Source organism: Mugil cephalus, chromosome 6 (genome assembly GCF_022458985.1).
Source record: "Mugil cephalus isolate CIBA_MC_2020 chromosome 6, CIBA_Mcephalus_1.1, whole genome shotgun sequence".
In the NCBI taxonomy this organism is placed as follows: domain Eukaryota; kingdom Metazoa; phylum Chordata; class Actinopteri; order Mugiliformes; family Mugilidae; genus Mugil; species Mugil cephalus.
The window spans coordinates 27,348,874-27,372,122 of record NC_061775.1 but is presented as its reverse complement, the minus strand read 5'-3'; the positions used below and the strand labels follow the sequence as shown (position 1 = coordinate 27,372,122).

General features: G+C 42.3%; 1 protein-coding gene across 2 annotated transcripts; it reads left to right on the top strand.

The window, feature by feature from the left end:
• The first annotated feature begins 3,581 nt into the window (after window positions 1–3,581).
• Window positions 3,582–20,302, top strand: LOC125009531 (tetraspanin-1). 2 transcript variants are annotated; one of them, XM_047587572.1, is made up of 8 exons: window positions 3,582–3,763; window positions 4,080–4,142; window positions 10,073–10,279; window positions 11,248–11,322; window positions 18,494–18,592; window positions 18,725–18,868; window positions 19,819–19,902; window positions 19,982–20,302. In XM_047587572.1, the coding sequence occupies exons 2-8, from the start codon at window positions 4,086–4,088 to the stop codon at window positions 20,039–20,041; spliced, it is 726 nt and encodes a 241-aa protein (XP_047443528.1). In that variant the 5' UTR covers window positions 3,582–3,763; window positions 4,080–4,085; the 3' UTR covers window positions 20,042–20,302. The 2 variants fall into 2 exon arrangements, with proteins under 2 accessions (XP_047443528.1, XP_047443529.1); XM_047587573.1 differs by lacking the exon at window positions 11,248–11,322.
• The last annotated feature ends 2,947 nt before the right edge of the window (window positions 20,303–23,249 follow it).

The window sequence follows — 23,249 nt, the reverse complement described above, 5'->3', positions numbered from 1 at the left end:
TAGTTTCCATAGTGTTGTGAAGTGCCTAACATGTGAAAAATCCTCGCTATGAAAGCGAGTTAATAATATGTCAATCTATCAATAAAAACGGCACGATTAAATGCATAAAGTGCTTTAAAGGTCACACTTATATTTGATTTCTGACATTAACAAATCTCCAGGGAGAAAAAAAACTTTACAAACAAATGAAGATTTCACAAAAAAAAAAAAAAAAATGTGGACATGTGAGAGATTTTTCAATGTGGACAACAGATTAAAGCTGCTGCCGCCGGGAGATTGAAAAAGATTCCTCATTTCCAGACTGATTCACAGAAGCTCCATCAAGGATTCTGAGAGCTTTTAATGAGCATTAAGACCATTAAACTTGCCGAGCACATACTGGCTGATATTATATCAACCTTAAAATCAAGTTAAAGGATGAATCAGTGCTCTCACAGGATTTACAAGGTATACATGTAATGGCAACAGCCCAGCAGCAGTAGATGTATAACTGTGGCAGCTGCCCTGGAGGGCCACTGATAATACTCAATCTAACCGACCTCATTAGGAAGTGCCGCGTTTTTTACCTTCTCCATCTAAGCCGGGATCTCTACGGCCCGTCGCTGCTTTCATCAGAGGTGATGAAAAAGCACCCGTCTAATCATTTCTTTTTCCACGCGGCCGCGGCCGCAGAGTGTGTGCGTGCGTGGATGGCGGCGGAGATTATTAACGGTTTAATGGCTAACGAAGCCTGACAGGTGCTTCTCTGGCTGAGATTAAAGACCGGTGGGTTAATGACGGTGTGGGTGAGATTGTCATAACTCACAATAAGGCCATTAAAGTGATATTACAGAGAGAGACTTGAGCCGATATGGGCTCAACTTTCCAACAAGGTGGCATTGGGCGAAGAGTTGCTACCATTTTTCAAAAAGATATTTTTTTTTCATTCCCCTTTTGCCTGAAGCTGAGTAGAAATGGATTTCGACTTAAAAGTATCAGGAAGAAACAAGCGAGGAGACAAAAGAGGACAAGAAAAGCTCCAGCTGCAAGTCTATTTAGCCAGAGTTTTCCAAATGAATGCTGATAATAGATACCTAGGGCTAGGGCTAGATACCTAAGGTTACAATTACATAGCCAGGGCTAGGCTAGATACCTAGGGTTAGATACCTAGGGTGGGAATTACATACCCAGGGTTAGGGCTAGATACCTAGGGTTAGGACAAGATACCTAGGGTTAGATACCTAGGGTTAGAATTACATACCCAGGGTTAGGGCTAGATACCTAGGGTTAGGACAAGATACCTAGGGTTAGAATTAAATACCCAGGTTTAGGGTTAGATACCTAGGGTTAGAATGACATACCCAGGGTTAAGGCTAGATACATAGGGTTAGACATTACATACCTAGGGTTGGGGCTAGATACCTATGGTTAGATACCTAGGGTTAAATACCTAGGGTTAGGAGTCCTCACTTAAATCTGGTATTATAATTACAATGTGGTGACAAACGAACAGCCAATGCAACATGTCTTCCCCTGCTTGTCTGCACAAAGAGGAGCACATTCCTCTGCTCAGAGAGACACTACTTGCCAGCTGAAGTTTCAGGACAACAATGAGGAATGGTGCACTCTGACAGTGCGAAGGGTTGGGGTATGTGGAGGGTGGGGTGGGGTGGGGGTGTGGAGGGGCAGTTCAGTTCACTACTCCCCTCTAGTGGTTGGCCGCTGTGGTGCTCAGGAGGAAAAAAAGGAACAAAGAGATGAACAATGGAGTCGACGGCAAAAAGCATCAGCAGAACCACAGGGCAGTGACACTGGTTAGATGATACTAAACATGCAGCTGAGACTCTCAGTCAGGGTGAATGTCATTATGAACTCTTCTATGTGCTTGTCTTGTATTTAAGATTTTTTTTTATTATTATTTATTTTAATACCTATGTGAACATAACAGGATGATGGTCACCTGGCAGTCACACAGCTGTTAATGAACCAATATTTTTTAATGCTTGAATGAAACAGCTGATGATGATCAGTTTATGCAAATGCAACCTCAGGGCTCTGCCTACCTGCAAACTCCATCATTAGTTTTCTTCACAAGTTTTTTGTTGTTGTTGTTGTTTGTTGAGTTGAGTTTGCTTGCATTATGCTAATTTAAATTAATTTTAAAGTATGTGCCAGATAAGTTTTATGTGACAAGTAATTTAAAACCATGACTTTATGATGCTGAATCTGTAGTTATTTAATATTTTTGTTGAGTAAATTGTATCACAGGTGGCTGCAGACAGTTTGCAGCTCAGCAGATGTTTTCAGCCTATTTTAGTTCCTACTTTTTGTACATTTTATGAAACAATCTCTTATTAACAGCACCAAACAGCAGATAGGCAAATCAACTGTTGAGGAAATTTGAGACGAAGGTCTAGACATTGTACTCAGGAGTTGGTGGAGAACAAATCAGATATTAAAAGGAGTCGAATTCTCCATTTGGATACAGTCCTCATCACTGGAACTGACTTTTCACTCCCTGCTTACAGGAAGAGACTTGCAGCAACGTGGTGACAAGAGTCTGAGGAATGTGAATCAATTATTTTTTTGTTGAAGACTGATACTCCAGTAAAGTTCTCCAGGGCCAAACAAATCTTTTTGTTAAGTTTTATGTGGTAACAAACATCTGAAGTTGAATCAGTTTACAACAAAATGGCTACTGCCAGAGAGGTGAGCTGTTTAGAATCTGCTTTTGTTGTGCAGGTCATTGATGGTGAAATAACTTTAAAGGTCGACCAGTTAACAGCTTTTAAGGCACTTGTTCAGCATGTCACATTCTCCATTGTTCTCCTTGGGTTTACAATTACCCAGTTTCATGTAGAGGTTTTTATTTTCTTCTGTATAGGGTTGAGACGCGCCCCTTTTAGTCTTAGATATTCATTGATGGTGGTATAGCATTCAAGCTGAAGCTACAGGTCTGACAGAACATAAACTTTCCATCTCCCAGATGCTGAATTTTAGTTTTTTGAGTCTCAATTAAAGCGTAAATCTTTAAGCAAATGTTTTCCCGTTAAAAAGCTAATCTTGGTCAAATAGGCAACTTACAAATGTGTAGAAGCCAAAACTACTTGCAGGTGCAGATCTAACATTCATTGCACGAATCTCTGTGAATGCTGGCTTTATTTTCTGGAGAGCAAATATTCTCCAAATCCAGGTAATTATACTCCAGGACCAGCTTCTCTGCAACACGTGTATCCTAAAACCTTGTTTTTTCATACATGACGCAACTATAACAAGTAACAAACAGAAGCTATGAGGTTATGACTAAATCCCTACTGCTACATATCACTTCTCAATCTTCATATGACTTCTCCTGGCTCAGGTTTTCAGGATTACTTTTGACGGTCTGACAGGTCTATTGCAGAGGCACTGCAGGCGACCCATCATGTTAACAAATGTGACCGTGTAGCTTCAATCTGTGTCACCGTTTACCTCGTGGGGGTCCGAAGTGCCACCTGAGCTGCTACACAGCTTCACCTGTATCCTCTGGGACCACACCCAGTCCTATTCTCACGCCACCAGCCAGCCTGGGGAAGAGAGCTCCTCAGATTTCAGTACACAGACATTTATAATCAGACAGAGCTGTTTTTTCACACTCCTGTTTGGAGACATCTGAGAAGAAGAAACTCATTCATTATTATTATTATTATCATTATTTTTGTGCACGTGTTAGTTTTTTTTTCCAGACAACAACCAGGACAAAGGTCGGTTTAAATCTACTTTGGACATAAAGAAATATTGAAGGGTAAGATCTGAGTCTAAATAAATCTGCTGGATGAAAACACAACTTCCCCCTTTTTGATTTCCCTTCCCTCTTCTCCCGTAATCCTCCATTAGTGGTTATCTTTACTGTTTCTCGCAGCTTTGCGTGTTATCATTAGGACTCATTGTCAGCGATGTCATTTTCACAGTAGTTTAGCAGGAATGTAATAACACAGCCTGTGACGAGTGGCTGAGTAGACTTTGAATTGCTGTGTGTGTGTTTGTGAGAGAATAAGAGATACAAGGTCTGGGATAATGAAAGCAGAAATGCTATAATTCATCTTCTCCTTTTATTGCAGATTAAAATGGGCTGCTTCACATTCGTCAAATTGATGATGGTTTTGTTCAACATGCTTATCTTTGTGAGTATGTTTCCAATTTGATTACATGCTCGTGGTGTGTGATTAGGAGAGAGAGGCGGGTGGGAGGTGGTGGTGGATGTCGATTTACTGCTCTGCATTTTTAAATGAAAAAAGTCTTGTTGTGTGAAGTTTAACAAAAAAAAAGATATCTTACACCACAAAGCCTGGAGATCATTTCATCTCGTCCTCCAGAGCAAACAGAGAGGTGTAAACATCTCGGATGAGCGAGCCAGGAGTCCTAAACGATTCTCCTTTTCCTCACCGTTGCAATTTTCATCTCATTAGCTTCACAGGTTCTAATTTTGCCGCCTACGTCTTCGGCTTAATGCGGATAACTGTAACGTGGTTTGTGTAATGGAGGGAGACTCTGGCGGTGGTAAGCTGAATTTGCCTTCTGAGTCAGGGACCCACCTGGTCTCCCACCGTCACAGATGAGGCTCTCTGGCTTAGTCATCGCTTTCCTTACTTTTCCCATTTCTGCCCGAGCGCCACCACCGCCACCGCTGCTGCTTGATAAATCTGCGGCAGTGTCTCTAGTAGTCGCAGCAGTGCAGCGATCATGATATCTATTTGAAAAGTTAGACTCCTGCAGAGTGGAACCGTTCTCTTCAGCTCACAAACGCATGCTCCAACACTTCGGCCTCTGCAGCTGCATTAAGTGTCTTCAAATGATATCAGCTTTTACAAAATACTGTATGAATACAATATATAAAATATAATAGAATAAAGAGGAGACCCTTCCTTTTACAACATATTTGATTAAGATTATTATTATTGTATGTAGCATCGGGATAACAAATTCAAGGCAATGAATAAAAACAAGGACATTTGAGCTAATCTAATAACTGTATTATGCTACATTATGTTTGAATTCCTCAGCCCACATCCATTATATTTTCTCCTCATTCAACTTTACACTTCCTAAAAAAGTGAGCTGAGAAAAATCGGTTTCTCTACATGCAACCTTAATAAAATTGCAACGGTGCTTAAATGACTTTGCATCATTCAGAATTCCTGCATAAAAATGACTCAAAACATCAGCGGATTTTCACACATGTCCTGACAGTAGACAACAAGGAGCCAACCAAACACATGGCATCAAAATATTCAAACAGAATCTGTTGTTTGAGAAGATGAATCACACTGGAATGAGTTCATTTACTTTTGCAACTCACAGATTTGTACAAACGCTCATCAACGGATGTTTAAACCTCGTGGGCCAAGTGTTCACGTGGTTATTTTAAAAGTCTGGTCTGATTGAGGCGGTCACATGACAGCTCTTTATTCTGATTATTAAAATAAAACTACAATCAATGTAAACATAACAACTGATCAGTGACTAGAGGCATTAATCCCACCCTGCATCAAAGGTGAATCTTTACTGCCCCTCATGAAGCAGGTTTGTTCATGGATGTAGTAAACATGCTGCTATGGTGATTTTTTTTTTTTTTTTTCTGTACAACTATTTGTGCATAAATAGGTCCCCAGGGAAGAGGTTTGTCTTTTCTGTACCTCGTATTGAAGGTAATGAAGCCACCTGAGGTTCTGCCAGTTTCCTAATGCCTCCAAAACATTGATGTGATGTGATGGGAGTCTTTGAACCGAGTTGTACTTCAGCAACAAACAACAATGTATTTGAAGCACTGAAACAGAGCATGTCACTACCAGAATCTCTCCTTGAAGGCGTTCATAGCGCTGTCCTTGTACGCAGTGACGAGTGACAGAAACAGTTGTGTAACAAATGAAATGTTGAGGGAGAAGGTCAAACCCCTGCTGAGGGAAAACTGGGTTGTTGGCTTCAGAAACGGTTGGATTTTCTAGTAGCAGCTTTAGAAAAGTTATTCTAGAAACCATCTGATAGAGTATGAACTGGAGCTCAAACACAGACGACTGAGATGAATGTCCTCAGCGAAAAAGGACAGAAGATAAACTAATCAAACCAAACGGGTGGAGGCTAGAGGAGAAAGGAAGAAGTTGTAGCGTAGCAGTCAGACACACTGACTGAAGCAGAAACAGTCTGGACAGATATGCATCCTGGTCGACTTTTAGTCCCTGTGTTCACACCTGGTCTTAATTCATTCCCCTGCCAGCCCTGGACATCTGATCTCAGTCTGTGGATAAATAAGCAGCAGCGCCACCAAGTGGTCAGTAGAACATTTCTCTATTGACCACATGATCAGATTTTGGAACAAGCTGCAAAGTCCCTATCTGAATATAAAGTGTTAAGTTATTATCGCCATTAGTTGTTTCAGAGTCTGAGTTCATTCTCATTATCATATTATCAAGTTAGTTATTTTAAAAGGCTCTTATTTACTTAGTCTGAGTGATAATTTCTAATAGTGGTTGAATGAACCAATAACCCTGCTGAGAAGTTGGTCTTTTATGTGAGAACTGGTGGAAAGACGTAACATTAGCACAGTTGCTAATGTTAGCTGTCTCATCACCACATTACTTCTAGACCCCTGTCGTTTGTCTGACCTAGCAACTTTATCGAATGAACTTAGGACTTAACGGAAGATAAGGGTCTTCTGCTTGGACCAATCAGATGTGAAAGAGATAATGTTCAAAATAATAAAAATAATCAAAAAGCTTGAGAATCACCAACACGTTGTCAGTTGTCCCAGAGTATATCAGGAAAAAAATAAAAGCCAAGACTTTAGCTAATTATTTACATCACGCATCTTCGTCTCTTCAAAAAAAGTACCAAATCCAGATATTTTTGTTTTTCAATTACATTAATAAGTGGATAAATCCTGTTAGACCGGGCTGTAGGAGTGGTATTTAAGGTGGCTTAAATAAAAACATGTCTTCCTGTCATGTGTCTTTGGCTTGGCAGTGCTTTGGAATAACCTAAAGAAACGTCTCGTGTCACGTGTGCACGGCTGTGTTCAGATCCACAGTCGAGCACCGTGACTAAATCAGGATGTCAGCTTCCAGTCATATGAGCCATGAAGGCTGGTTTTATTCTCGAGAAACGTCTTCCTTTCTCCAGGCCTTTCAAAGTGAATTAATACCATGGAGGTGGGACGGGCCCATTCTGTTATCTGTTCCCTCCGTATCTCTCCACCCCCTCCACCCCCACCCTCTCTGGAGGCCGTGGCCTCCTATTCAGCAGCCTCTTATTTATTCCCTGTCCTATGACCCTAATAGAAGGCACTGCTGCTTCTTCTTCTTCTGCTTCTTTACCCCCCATCCACCCACTTGTTTCAAAACCTGATTTACTTTCAGTCCTTTTGCCATGTGGGTGTTAAACTGACAGGGCATCCACCTGCATATGGCACACCATCAAAGGGATTAGCCCTCCTCAAAAAAAAAAAAAAAAAAGGACAGCATGCCAGCTATAATTACACCTGGCGAGGGATGATAGTGGCAGACACAGAGTTAGAGGGGGAATACACTTGTCGTATCATATTTAGCCATTAATGCAGTGACGGCACCGAGCAGCTTCAAGAGAGACGAGAGGAGAGACCTCGGAGTGAAAGGTGGAGAGAGGCAGAAAGAATCAAGACGGGGGTAAAAAATAGATAAGAAGAGCAGGAAAGACAAAGAAAAGAAGCAGGAGATTACTGCCGCGTGGGAGATGTCAGTGTCTGACAGGAGATGTGGAGCGCTGGTTCCTGATGGAGAGCAGAAAAAGGAGGGGGGGGGGGGGCAAGTGACTGTAACCAGCCTGATGGAGCCTGACGGGTGATATCAGGTTTCAAACATGGTTTCTGTAGAGGAGGAGGAGGAGGAGGAGGAGAAATAAAAAATCCCTCAGTGGGGCGAGTGCAGGGTGGAATACACTGGGGTGGGTGGGAGAGGATAAGGGGGTGGAAAAGAAGAAGAAGAGGAGAAGGTCGGAGGTGTAGAGATTAGGAAGGAGAAGGGAGCGGAGAGATAATGACGACGAGATCAGGTGATATCCGAGGTGTAATGTGAAACATGTGACACGGTTCTGGATTCAGCCGCGAGCAGGTTCTGCAGGTTTTAAAGTGAATAGAACGAATACTCACTCGCTGCTTCACTGATCACCTTTATTTGAAACAGGTTTATACGTGACAGCAATTTATTCCAGAAATTTAATCATATTTTTTTATTCTCTCGTGCCTGTTTGTATAATTTGTGTGTAGTGCATATTTAACTTAACAGATTCATGTCATATTTAGATCTCTGATGATCTCAGCTTCAGTATTTAACTAGTTTCCTACCAAGATAGTTCATATTAAAAAATACTTTCAGCCACTTTTCTGCAAGTTTTAACGTGAAACATTTGCAGTCAGAAATCAGTCATTGGCACCAGTAGCAGGGAGGGGTGGTGTAAACCTTTAATACCTCCTGATGTGCTGGTTTCTCTGTGGTCATTGGAATAAATCCATTCTCTCTGAGCATGTTTGCTCTATGTGGGGTAAAAGCATTAGGTTGAGGAGTTTCCAGGAGGGACAGAAACATGGAGGTGGAAGATGAACCAAAGCTGGAATCAATGAGAACAGAGACGATGGAGACATTGGTTCATCGTCTTCTACTCTAGACATTGAGCTAAATTCTATAAAGTTCTATTCTGAATGAAGCTGTGGATCAACAGATACTAGGGTGGTTTTATTTATCTGGTTTCATGGAAACAGAGGACGAATCCTTTAAATAATGGGGTGGTTTACGTCCCAATGTGGTTCTATAACTAAGCAAAATCATCCAACGTGTGTATTGGGGTTTCCTAAACGTCCTGAACCACTTCACTAAATCTTAAGAGGAAGTGTCAAAAAGGATGCAGGGGAAGTATCTAAAACTTAGAGGATGAGTGAAATGAATAGTACTGCAGATTTTTAGAACTTTTCCTTTTAATGTATTTGAGTAAATTGACTATTTCTAGCAACATAAATTCATATGAGAATCTGTGTTTCATTGACGCCAATTTGAGATGTCTCAGGATTTCCAACGGTGATTAGCTGACTGCTCATCCCATGTGTTTCATCATCAAAGACGGATGTTTAGTGTTTGATGGGCTGGAAAATAAAAAAATCTCACTGTAACCCCCCCCAAAATGAATTATTAACCCTTAATTCCTTTTTATGGGACAGCAGTATCTTTTTGAACCAATCAGAGCTCTGTACATGAGTTGTGTTTGAGTAAATGCTGCATGATGCAACATGTCTTATTCTGATTTCATTGATAAAAGTCATTATAGGATTCAAATGACAGACTTTTTCAAAGCAAAGTAAAATTCAGGTAAACCCAACAACTCCCTATTTTTTAACCGTGTGCCAACTTTGTTTACTCAAGAACAACATCACTTAGAGTGATTCTGATTTTAGTGATAGAAAGTTTGGCTTTCAAAAGAGACCAAGACCATGCATGAGCTCTTTTTTTTTTTTTTTTGCAAAAAGGCTGGAATGATAGTTCCTTTGTTCTCCGCTGTGCATGTAATAATCTTACTGCACCCTTCAGGACTGGCTTCATCAACCAGTCCAAGTCGATCACTAAATGGATTTCTGTCCGTTGTGTCTGAGTGACATTAGAGATTAGGAGATGCAGGCAGAAGCAGGAAGCAGCAGTCATTTGGTTCAGACGGGTAAAAAGAAGCCAAGCTGTTGCTCGGCCTTGATACATAATAGGAAGCCTGAGGCAGCATCTCTCAGCCTCACAAAAAGAAATCCTCCTCTCTGAATGGAGCTGGATATTGAGGTGTCATGGTGTCACCAAGAGGTAATGGTAAGAGGGATAGTGATGTAATATGGCGTCTCATTTCCAAAACCTATTACCCCTTCAAGAGCTGTTGACTTGACCCCATCCAGATGACTGCCAGGCAAACAAATGATTGACGTTTTTACTCGCCGCTGTTAACTCCGGATGACATCCCGTGAAGGCTAACTGGTCAATGATGCACTTTTAGAAATGACAAGCACATGCAGAGATTTCTGCACCAATCATGTTTTTCCCGGACCCCCCTGCAGCTGGGCGGCCTGACCCTGCTGGCTATGGGGATCTGGGTGAGCGTCGACGGGGGTTCCTTCCTCCACCTCCTGGGCCCGTTCTCCAGTCAAGGCATGCAGTTTGTCAACGTGGGCTTTTTCTGCATTGCCATCGGAGCCGTGCTGGTGAAGCTGGGGCTCTTGGGGTGTTGTGGGGCCCACAAGGAGAGCAAGTGTCTGCTGCTCACTGTAAGTAACATTAAGCCTCTAAATCACACAGTTCATACTAGCAAAAAGCAATTTCACTGCATGCTTTGTAGATGTATCGCAACTGATTGTAAATGGAATTTTAAATGTTGGCGTTGCACTACAAGGTGCATATGTTTAATAAATACCTGAGATGCTAATGGATAAGACTGTTTGATGGAAACAAGCTCTGATAAAGCTAACGATTCACTCATTCTTCTCAGGAGTTGCAAGAAAACTAAATATTGCCAGAGTCACTGTTCGTGGATGGGTGATTTCTGAAGGAATCTATCAGTAAGACTGGGAAAACAAGCGTGTATTAAAGCAAATAGTTGGACAACTCAGTCGTTAAACATATACCGTGTCTCATTACCCTTAAAAGAGAACCGTCCTCTGAGGTTATGATGTAAAACACCGCAAATGATCATGTACGAGTTCACGAGGTGCTTTTCTACGCAGTCGCTCCACATTCAGAATCTCACCCATCCTCACATTAACTCCTGGATCATCAGCAGGCCAGCTAATAACCCCGTCCACTCCTCCCGCCTCATCCACATCGGCGACTGTACTGAACCCCGAGCGGCACCGTGTACATTACTGTGCTCGTTAATGACGGGGATAACTACCTCTTAGTCCGCTGCCGTGAGTCTAATGAGGAGCACAGGCAGCAACCCCCCTTCCCCCCCAACACAGCCCCTATCAAGCCCACATCTCACACTGAGCTGAAGGATGACGGTGGAGCCGATCAACGAGAGAAACCACTGTAATGGACTGAAAGGATGAAGGGATGCACCAGATCCTTCAAGCTCCGCGTCGTCTTATTGTTGGTCTGTGCGCTCAGCCGAGCTCTATCACCGGTGTGTGATTGCTGTGTACATGTTATTATGGATAGTGGAATATTTTTAAATGCTTTGACCTTTTCTCCCCTTCTTCTTTTTCTTCTTCTTCTTCTTCTCCTCCCCTCCCTATAGTTCTTCTGCATCATCCTCATCATATTCATCGCTGAAGTGGCAGCCGGAGTCGTGGCTCTGGCCTACTCTTCATTTGTAAGTTTCCATTCACCATAATCCTTCGCATCCTCTTCCAACACTCATCTCCAGTCCCCTTTCCTTTGTCCCTTAATTCCTCTCGTCCCTCTCCGTCTTTCTCTTTCACCCTCTCACCTCCTCGTCCCACTCTCTGGATTTTATCTCCATGTAAATTCCCCATCACAGTGGCGAGCTATCATTGAATTACTGGCTTTATGTCCGCCTCACTACATTCGGCTACTTAATGACTCCGGGATAGCCCGGGGCCGCCTGCACTGTCTCTCACTTTGAGCAATTTATTACTCTGGAATATTGAAGCTAAAGCATTTTATATGCAAAACAGCCTATTTACATACGTGCCCCCCCTCCCCCTTGCCCCATGCACACATGCATCCACACGTGCTCCATTTCCATTTAGTGCTACGTATAATAATTACAAGGATTTCAAATGAGCTATGTAAAAAGGAGGTTAGTGGAGAGCGGTATCCTAATAAAGAAAATAGAAGTGGAGTTTTTATCCAGTCAGCGGATGTATCCGAGGCCCCCGGAGCAAGTGGGGTAATCTAGCTCACGTCCATCTGCAGGGAGGAGCTGAATGGACTCTGAAATGCTTGGGAATGCCATTTGTTTGCTCTCCTGGAGATGGCAAACCTGCAAATATATACAGTATATGAGGAGTGCCGGTTAAATGTATATGTACCCCACAGTTTTCTGCTTTTTACATACTCCTCTGGGAGTGATCTTTGTTGGTCGTCTTCAATCTGCCTGACTCTCTGTGGATTATTTGTGGCTTCCAAACTGTTTAGAGATGGTTTTAGAACCTTTTCCATCCCGATGAGCAACAACAACTCTTTTCTTCTGAGCTCCTCAGACAAACAAATAGAAAAGTATAATATTTGTGTTTCGTGACTTCTGTGAAAATGCGCTGATGTTTTGAGTAATTTTTGTGCAGAAATGTGCAAAGGAGTGCAAATCTTTTAAGCTGCTCTGTAGATACATATTAGAATTAGAATTCACTGATTGTCACTGCTGTCACAAGTTGATGTTGCAGGTTTAAACACACCTGCTTTTCAGGATTTGCCATAATAATACCTTTCAATGAACCAAGAGATGCACAAGAACAGAACATAGTGGGATGCAACAAAATGTTATGCCCCTCCGTGCCCATGGTGGCATGGCAGTGGCAGTACAAGTGTCGATGGCTGGCATATAGTCTTAATCATCCTACTTGGCTAACTAAGACCTAACTGAGGTTCAGCTTTAGGAGCCCACCAGGCCTCACTGATGTTGACCTCCTCTTTAACAAGTTGTGGCCCTACAGATGGGTCTCTGACATGTTCACCAACAAGCCTGGATGTTACAAAGTGGCTCCAGACCTGCAACATAAAAATGTGTCTCCTCAGGCCCTTTCAGCCATATCTTTTATCCGCGCCTGCTCAGGTGTGGCTAGTTAAGCTATTTAAGCCCATGCACCAACCATAGACTCCTGAGGCTACTGAAAACTCAACTGGTTTCCTACGGCCTTACATTATGACCCTCTGCACCCCCACTGATGCTGCAAGCCCAGTGGGGGTGCAGAGGGTCGTAGGAAACAAGGCGAGTTGTCAGTAGTCTCTTTAAGAGTGATAATGGAACTGGAGAATGTTCTGAACTGAATGACTTTCCACTTTGAAGGTTCTGTCCTCAAAGATTTGCGGGCTGGTGTAGGGGATGCAGACAGTGTTGCCAGATAAAGCTAATGGTTTTCAGCCTAAAAACTATTCAAAAACCACCAACAATGCACTGTAAACCAGCTACATATTCTTCAACCCACAGCTTACCCTATATAGTAACACCATGGGGCTTGGGGAAACTGTATTTCATGTCTTGCACATAAAACCACCCTAAATACACTTTAGCGACTCTATTACTGTAGTGTATCATAAAAAACAATGCACTAGAAGTATAGTAATCGTGCAGAAACAGAATGCAGCAGCCAGCCACTATCACTACTCACATTTGGCTATTACAAAGTCACATAGTCCACTGAATGATCCCAAAGCAGCCCAACATTTTTACCTGCAAAATGAAATTCAAAACCACCCAGATGATGAGCAGTCCCAAGCTACAGGGCTCCAGATTGGGTGAAGAAGATCTGATGTCTCACTGCAAGATTCTTGATGTGATGTTTTGTTATATCAAAACAATAACTCACAAAGATCTGCGCAGCAGAAACATCAAATCTGGTGAAACTTTGGCTACACTGACGTTTCGCTGGTTGATTTCGTGCATGTGGTTTATGATAGAGTTATTTCTGTGAAGGTTCTCGGCCATGCAGGTCATGGTATATGCAAAATTACAAGCTAAGACAAGGCCTGGACTTGTTGTTTCTTGAAGACATTTCGCTACTTATCCATGTAGCTTTTTCATTTTCAAAAGACAACTGGTATCTCTACAATTTACCGGGGAAGGAAAACAGGATCAAAACAGTTTCCTCTAACTACAGTTGTAGTTGTATGTGGTTGTTAACAGACCCTAGTCAGGCCACTTTCAGATGGGCAACACCCACAGATGTTACTTTTTAAACCCCAACACCAGTATTTTAGAACTAGTGAAGCTCCTCCGATGCCACAGAAAGAAGGAAAAACACTACAAGTCCTGTTTATTCTCAGCTGAGATCGAATTCCTGCATTGGATCAGGTGCAGTTCTTGAAAATCTTATTTGTCGCAGGTTCAAAAACGCATGCTATGATGGAAATGTTTTCTCCCATTTTGCGGCACAATGAATGCTCTCTTTTCCCCTTCTCTAGCAGCGGCATCCAGGTTGTCCAGTGTATTTTCTTCCTTTTCCTGATTGTGCCAACTCTCGCACAAAGAAGCTATGGCTGAGCTGAGAGCACCACTGCTGCCGTTTCGTTGCAGTTAATCTACCCCGTCTATCACTTGTCATTTACAAAAGCGCCGCTGAGCAAAGTGAGCAACGTGAACGGCATCTGGTGGGCTGGGGGGTGGTGGGGTGGTGGTGGTGGTGGTGGTGGTGAGGTTGGATCGACAGCAGAGAGTGTGTGAGAGGGGAAGGAAGAAAGGGGGTGTCAGCTATTGTCTAAAGCCCCGTGAAATGTAAGGCATTACTCAAAGATTCATCTTCTTAAAGAGATCATAGATATGGTTTAGAGTCAATTTAACTGCGCTGTTTGTTAGCCTTAGCATCATCTGTTCATTACAAAACACAAAGAACATCCTCAGCTCCAGCACGGATATGAGAGGTGTGAGACCAGCTGTCCATCTCCTGCTTTTGATAAGACACAGTAAACACAATAGCGCTGGAATAATGAATATGGGCCGTATACATCTAATATGCATATATATGGCCGCCTCTGTCAATAAGTAAGAGAGAGGTGTGTAGACAATGGAAGGAGGCGATAAATAAAAGCGTTGATCTATTCTCTTCTGCTTATCTGTAGCATAAATCTGCCTTTTGGCTGCCGGGTCTCCGCAGCTCATCCAACCAAAGAGCCAATAAGTTTCAGGTGGTTGGAATAACTGAGATTTAATAAGCAATTCCAGAAGGCATTATGAGCGGCCGTCAGTGGTCGAGGTTGTTCTTCCTCTGCAAAGTGATTCAGAAGTGACCACGGTGGAGATTTATTACCTCTGGGAGGGGGAGGGGGGCGCGAAATGAGCTTCACAGTGGATTAATGAAAGAGATGCAATGTGGCGTTTAATGAATTATGCCAACAGTTGCATGCAGTCGAAATCCAATGGAGATTACTGTTTGCTTTAATTCCTTATCAATGAGAGACAATATTATCACGTAATGTGGGATGATTAACTCACATTATTTCTGCACTAATCCATATTTTTATGTTACTAATGGAAAAAAATGACCGTGTGTATGAGAAGGGATTCACTTGTGACAAACCCAGAGAGAATTATCACCTGACTCCACACGTCATTTCAGCTCTATGGAGCATTTTAGGATCCCAAAGCTCATTGGTTTGGTTTTACGGTGCCGCGCGCTACGGTTTTATTTCCTTCTCAGCAGCGGCATGCAGGCATTTTATTAAATAAGCTCAGAGACGACAACAACTGACCCGTAAATCAGCTCTTTGTCTCGTGAAAGGGAGTGAGTACAGGACTCCTGAATACAAATAACGTCTGCTTGACCTTTTAGACAAAAAATTAAAGAAGTGACACTGACACAGCTGCCCTAAAGATACCTCCAGCCATCAGGATAAAAATATTAATCCATCAGCTGCACAAAAAATTGTTTCCCCAACTCATGGGTTTACAACAAACAAAGATCATAGCAGAAGATTACGTGTTCTCGCACAATTTGTGCGATCGAATTAATTATTATTAATCCAGTTAAAGTTATCTGTGGAAATAAGTACAAAAAGTACAATATTACAAGTCCATATGGTGAACTTGTCATCATATATTTGCTCGTACACATACTCATCCTCTTCCAGCTCTGGCTTTGGTCTCCACCATCACCTGAACCAAACGCTTGGCTTTGTAGAAGCAGGATGTACAACCAGGATGTTCTGGTTCTAGAATCGATTCTTCAGGAGTTACCAGTCCACATGGGGAAGAACCCAAGTTGACTAGAAGAACGGTTTTACTGTTTTTACTTTGTAAAAATCGTAAATCAGCTTTATTCAGCATGATTTGATATGATTTACTTTAGTAAAAGACTAGTAAAAGTGTTCCTTCAGAGAAGGAACTTTGGCTTCACTTTTGAGGAGCCATCATAGCGTCAAATTGACAAACAGCGTTGAAATCCTCCATACTCTGCTTCAGATACATCAGTTTGAAGTAGTTTGAGCTGTAAATCTCTTTTTAAAGGTCATCAGCTATTTTTCAACTTCACTCTGTGACTTGAATCCAATGACGATATAACAGATCACACTTTGCTTTTGCTTTTTCCTCTTAAGAACAATAAGTGATTCGAGGCGTGCGAAGGACGCTGCCCTACAAGATACTGATGCTTATTTTCCAAAGCAGCAACGCGCTGTGAAGCAACAAGAGATCGATACCAACGTGAAGCACAAGATTTTTTATCATGTGTGTAAAATGTGTTCACTCCACTGTACATTGATAGATGTGTTATCGCCTCCCGCTCCCTGGGCTGTGTGTTACTGTGGGCTTTGTCCTGGCCTTCCACCACGTGTGTGTGTGTGTGTGTGTGTGTGTGTGTTGGTGGAGCCCACATTAGTGTGTACGCATGTGAGTGTGTGTTTAACGGGATGTGGCGAGGCGGGCGCCTGGCCGAGTGACAGTGATGAATTAGCCGCCTGGTAATAACCCTCCCTGATCTTAGCCGCTCTCCCAGCTTCTTGGGGGGGCACTTTTAATTGTGGCATGTATCCCAGCGTCCCCTCGGGCGTCTCCTGCCACCGCCCCCCCCACCCCCCTCCCCTGTCCCCTCCCCACTTCCCTGTACAAGCGCTCGCACAGCATCTGCACAGAAGGTAAACTGCACATACAGTCAACCAGGCACCCTCCCTCCTCATCAAATGGGTCTTTGTGTGCCTGGACGCGATGGGATTATTAATCAAAAAAGAAAAAACTGACTGCAGAGAGGAAGCAGGGATGGAGGGGAGGGCGGGAGTGAAAGGAAGCTAACCTGTGCGCTCGTGAAGGAATTCTCCACAACAAAAGATTCTGCCCAGCCTTGAGCCCAACCTGCTTTTTTCTTTTTTTCCCCACTTTGGATAAACATGAATTTCAGACAAAATGTGTCCTGGCTGAAGCCATCAGGAGCATCAATATATATGTAAATGCCCCTCAGTTTACGACCATAAAAAAAGGAGAAGAAGAAGAAGAAGAATGGAGAATAATGGCTCGACCGTTTTTTTGATTTATTTTCATTTTTTTCCAGGTGCCGGGCCGGCGCTGTTTATTTCCCAGGTGCTTTTGTGCGAGGGGAGATTTATTTAATTTCTGATGAATAGGTGGCTCCCGGAGAATTACCGTTCCTGCCCATGAAATCAGCTGCGGTGTTTTATTTTCAGGGGCTTCCACGGTTTGGGGAGGGGGGGGACTGTGCTCGTATGTGAAGCTTTGACAGTAAAAGCTCTGCCAGCACAGGAAGACATTTACATATAAAGGTGTCTCATCTTCCCAGTGCACCATAAAAAAGGGCTGCATGAAGTGCTGATCCTGTTAAAAAGTGATTTTATCGGGTTGTTTCAGAAATAAAGCACCTGGAAGTGGAGATATTTTGATCAGTTTATTTATTATTTTTTTTGACAGAGGAGCCATTAGTCTGCTGACCACAAACCACAGAGCTCCTTCCCATTGTCCTCCTGTGTTAGTAGGTCAGACAAAGACTCTAAGAAAAGTGGACGCCATGACAGCCCCTTCACAGGTGAAGCCATAGCATGTGGAGCTCCCCCTGGTGGCTGGCTGCTATATAGGTCATATAAGCCCCGCCCCATCTTTCGTAATGGATGTGACAAACTATAACATAAAAAGCACACCTCAGTTTTTTCCAGGGATGGCTTTTAGCTTTTTGGAGAGGTTTTGTTTTTAGTTATTTGACTTTATAAAAACAGGATGTGATGGTTGCCATTGACAACCGCTGCCCTGTGAAGCAGTCCTGTAGCGATATGAGATATAACTGAACATTTCTTTGTGACTGGTGGAGTTACAGCAGAGCGTAGTAATGACCAATCACCAGTGAGTCTGGAGGAATTGTGGGCGGGTTATTGATAACGTGGCTCCACTCTAAGACTGGAACTTAACTCCGGGATACTAGAGTCAGTTTGACCAATGGGAGGAAGCGAGACACATTGTCCATTTTTTCCACAGTCTAACTGTGACACAATCATTCACGAGGAAATAAATGATACACAACAAAACTAGACGTTACTACCTACGAAAAATCTGACTCACTTAAAAAAACTCCTAACATTAATAAAAATAGAAGGTGTGCCACCAAACAACCACCTCAGTGTTTCTAGATTAAAAGAAACATCCTTTCTTTCCAAGCACCCTCTGGTTGGTGTCATCAGACCAATCACAAGACTCACTGAAGAGAATCTCAACAGGAGGACATTTTCTAGTAGGACAATTTTCAACCGTAAGGACAAAATGTGCATTTAGATTGTTTGTAAAGTTCAGTGACGTCAATCTGAAGATTCTTCTGTTTTGATAGATGAAGTTGGTCTCAGGTTTAAGGGAATGTTTCTTTTTTTTCTCACAGGCTGAGGGGATCCTTAAAGCGTGGGCGACTCCTGCGTTACAGAACGATTACGGCCGTGATCCTGTGGTCACTAAGATCTGGAACACCACCATGACAGAGGTACCGTGTGCCTTAAGTACTACACGCGTTCATAGCGGTGAAGTATTTTTCAACCTCAAAGTAACACCTGCGCTTTGTGAGTGTATGCATGTACGTTCTGAGGATTATTTTATTTTTTTGTCCTCCACCCAGCTGAAATGCTGCGGTTTCTCCAACCACACCGACTTTGTGGGCTCCAGCTTCGAGGGGGACAACGGGGGCAGCCTGCCGCCGAGCTGCTGCTGGACCAGCGTCGCCCCCTGCAGCCCGGACGAGGCCGAGCGCAGCGCTGTGCAGGTGAGATGACTAATAAACCACCTGTCGAGTAAATTAAAGAGAGTCTACGGGTCCGTGAAGCTGTGTTTGAGTAGACGAGCGGTTGAGTTAAATAACATCAGGGCGTTAAAACGGAGACAAAAATAGGAAGTTTAACTGGGGAAATGAAGAAATGTTTGTAGTGTTGCTTTAAAATTTTTGTGTGTTGACCCAGACTATCGTATGGATTAAGATGATTTGAAAGATGATTCAAAATTAGAACTACTCTATGTGCATGGAACTGCAGTAACTTAAAACATGAACACTTGGCCATTTCTCTGCTTCATTCATTGTCAGTCAAATGCTAAACTATCGTATATTTGCCGTTTTATATCATACAGGCCCGACCTGGGACGTGATAGTCTATTCATTTGGGATTGTGGTAGAAGTTAGAAGTTAAAATGTATGGAATAAAGGTGTTGAATGTTGTCCCAATGACGTGGCCACAAAAACCAACAATAACAAACAAATCCAACAAACCTTGACCTAAATCCAAAGAGTCAAGCTTTGCATTTTAATGATTTGATCCCTTTTTAATACATTTTTGGCGTTCAGTCAAAGAACAAGGTCAAGGGTTTTTATCAAACGGTTACAATTCACGATGAAGGAGAATCCAATTTAACTGCAATCGTTGAACGCAAGATCACAAAACCTGCTCCAGCTGTAAGTTGGGGGAATATCAGAGGGTCAGCGAAGGCTACATGTCCTGGGGCCACTGACATGCTGGACAAACAGTGCATCAATTAGGACCATGTGTTAAACGGTTTGACTCAAGGGCAGAGATTTAGGGATCATTTAGAGATTGTTGAGCCAGTCGTCACTCTGCAACACATTGAAGATCTCGTCTTTCTCCTTTAGCATTGCTGTCATTTGGTGACTGCTTGAGCGTATCAAGTCACATTAATTCTGGATAAAACTTTTTGTCCTTTTAGGGATGTTTTGAACAAATCCTGGAGACGCTCAAAGAGCACGCAAACATTGTAGGAGGCATCGCAGCAGGAGTTGGAGTGTTAGAGGTACAAATAAACAAAATAAAGGTGCATGAAGATTAAGGAGAAGTTTTCAAGGATCCTGATTGTGTTCCTGTTCCTCCAGATTGCCGCCATGGTTGTGTCCATGTACCTGTACTGTCACCTGGACAACAGAGGCAAATGAGTCACCAAGGGGGGAGGCACCACAATGACAAATTATGGGATTTGTTTTTTTTTTTTGTTTTGTTTTTTTTAATCAAATCTTTTAACAAGGTGTCGTGGCTGAGAGACTTATATTCTTCTTTATTTGTGATTTTCTTTCGGGGAACTATATAGCTTTACTGTGAAGTTGTTGTCATGGTGCAAAGAAAAATGAAGCGATAAATAAAATATATTACTGTTGTTTGTTAAAGTATATATATATATATATATCAAATGTTTATAACATGACCTTAATTCTTAATAAATCATCCTTTCATCAGACCACAGAGTGTTTTCTTCCTTGAATGCTATAAAATGTATTCATGCCTGTTTCTTTTTATCATTCCAGTCCATCTTTTGTCCCGTGTCTCGTACAGTTCATTCATTTCCATCTCTCGCCCTTGGATGTGACACAAAGCTGAGTAAACAAGTAAACGGCCACACAACAGACACTCAGGAGGAAGGAGAAGTGTTGTTCAGGTGAGCGGCAGCTTATCCACTGCTGCCTTGTGACAGAAGAGATTAAAAGACACATCCAACCTGAAGCCTGAGCCGCGTTTCCTTACCATTATATGAAGCCAGGGTATGTTTTCTTTCTATAGAATGCGAAATGTAAAGTTTGCCCAAGTATTTGTCTTTGTTCTCCTCCTAAGAAGAGGTTTTGCTACCACTAGGGCTGGGTGATATTGGCCGATATTTATTTCATTATGATATGAATTTTTTGATATACTATACTTATAATACACAGTTTCAGACCTGACCATTGTCAATGTAGCGCTTCTAAACACACATGGTGCGACTGTGTCACTGTGAGGCTGGTGCAGATGGAAAGGTCCAAAAAATGAAGCAGCAGAACAAGAAGACAAAGAAGTTGTGTCAAAAAAGGTGCCTTTTGGTTTTAAAAATTCCAACATCAAAAAAAAAAAAAAAAAATTATTTGCAAGTGTTCTTAGGTTAGAGCTAACTCTGAGGACCACATGTCTGAATGAAGCGGAATAAGCTAAAACTTAATGTCCCCATGTGAGGACACAGGGTCTCAGCAGGTTAAAGAAGCTGTCATTGCACCCACAGTCTGTCGTTTCCAGATATGAATGAAAACATAATCTCAGACTCAGTGTTGAACTATTTCCATTCTACTCCAGTTGCTTATGTCGATAGAGGATTCCCACTGATCATCAGTGCTTCCCTGGTTTGAGATTTTATTTGATCTTTTTGATCTTCTCTCTCTTCGCTCGCGTTTACGGGAAAACAACTTCAGGCTCTGACCACATATCAGTGCGTGCATTGGTTGGGCTGGACCATTTTCCTTCCATCCAATTATACAACCTGCGAGGTGTTTAGAGTCAAATCTGTCATCATCTCAGTGCTGCAGAGCTCCATGTTTAACAATAACCCCCCCGGCTCACACACTCGCAACCCAATCAATATTCCATCTACGTCGCAGCCATCAGCCTCTGAGCTGGCCTCATCAGAATGCTCAATAGGTCAAAAATGACATTTAAAAGGCTGTGAACACACACACACACACACACACACACACACACACACACACACACACACACACACACACTGATATAAACCAGCGACGTCTGACTGACAGACACAAATGAGCGGCTTCAGAGCTCGAGCTGCTAATGACGGACAAGTTGTGTGTGACTGTGTGTGCAGACAAAGAGTCGGTGCCTCGTGAAATAAAAGCCCCGCGACGTAACACACAGTTACCGTAGCTCTACGTCCAGGCAGCCCTGAATAAATCAGACCAGAGCATCCGTCTAAATTACAAGTTTTACAGCTGGAGAGTTCATCGTTGATCAGACGCATGCGCACGTCAGATTTACTGTAAAACTGTGGATAATCTCGGTTTATGTTCCATCTCTTTTTGAATTTCCTTCCATCGTGTTTAAATCATTCCTAGTATCATCGTACTCACCAAGTTCATTTATGAGCCAAGAAATCAGGTGAACGTATTTGGAAGAGAGAACAAAGTCGAACCATTTACTCAAATTTACCCAAACTAGATTATCAGTCTGCAGCTTTCATAAGAAAGATGTGCAACACTAAACTGTTAAAGGTGATGCACCTGCCTGTCCATAACTGTGACACGATTTGGTGAAAACTACAAAAAAAATAAAAAAATGCATGCCATAGAAATGTCACTTCCTAAAATCAGTAAAACATTTAGTGGGAAAAATAAGTAAATATGCATGTGAGTGTATCTGTAATGATACAAACACACAGAGACATCAACTAATCTTTATTTACAAAGCACAATTTACTATAGTACTGCACACAAGACATAAAAGAATTCAACTTAAAATCCAAAAACAATAAGAATCAACATCTCAAACAGAGTTAAAAGCCAAAGAGGAAACGTGTTTTAAGATTTAATACGAAGACGTGAGTCGTTCCATAGTTTGGTGGCAGCGACTGAAAAGACGCAATCACCTCTCAAACTTCCTCTTTGTCTTAGCGACGACCAACAATAGCTGGGTTTACATGGAGCCAAATATTCTGATAAGAACTGGTTTAGAAGCTCAAAATGCTCCATATAACCAGAATAAACAGGCCCAATCAGAGAATCAATCAGGAGAATCCTTTTCCCGAACTGATGCAAAGACGTGTAAACGGTGAACTCCGTTTTCTCTGCACATGCTCAGTCTTCACATTAATGCGCAGCGACGTTTCAAAAATCTCAAGGCTTCTTCTGTTCGCCTTCTCCTCTCCAGCGCTTCCAGTAGTAGAGCCTTAGAGTCCAGCTGTTGCTTTAAAGAAAGTGTAAAAACTGCTGTGCTGATTAGACGAGAGAACTCCATCTTGATGTTTTCATCGATCTGTCCCACGTCTGTCAAACAGCCGCTCCGATTAAAAGTAGTGGTGCATGTAAACATCAGTTGACCTGAAACCTTCAGTGGGAATGAGAAATAAGTCTCCGTGTAAACTCGGCTAATAGATGATCTGCCGACCTGAGAGAGTGTGAGGGCTGGAGCAGACGCTGTGGAGTCAGGACTCGAACACATTTCAAAACATAAAAAACAATAAAAGCAGGAGCCAGTGAAATACCAAAAAATTAGGATGATGTTCTTCTTGGCTTTTGGTTACGAGTTGAGCAGCAGCATTTTGAACCAGCTGTAGTTAAGAAAGTGACGTTTGGCTAAGGCCAACATATAACACACATATATATATAGATATAT

Bases quoted from the DNA above. Each gene is read 5' to 3' on its own strand.
- LOC125009531 (XM_047587572.1), top strand. From the start codon at position 4,086: ATGGGCTGCTTCACATTCGTCAAATTGATGATGGTTTTGTTCAACATG. The intron at 18,869-19,818 runs GTGAGATGACTA...TTGTCCTTTTAG, and splicing joins CCGAGCGCAGCGCTGTGCAG to GGATGTTTTGAACAAATCCT. The intron at 19,903-19,981 runs GTACAAATAAAC...CTGTTCCTCCAG, and splicing joins CAGGAGTTGGAGTGTTAGAG to ATTGCCGCCATGGTTGTGTC.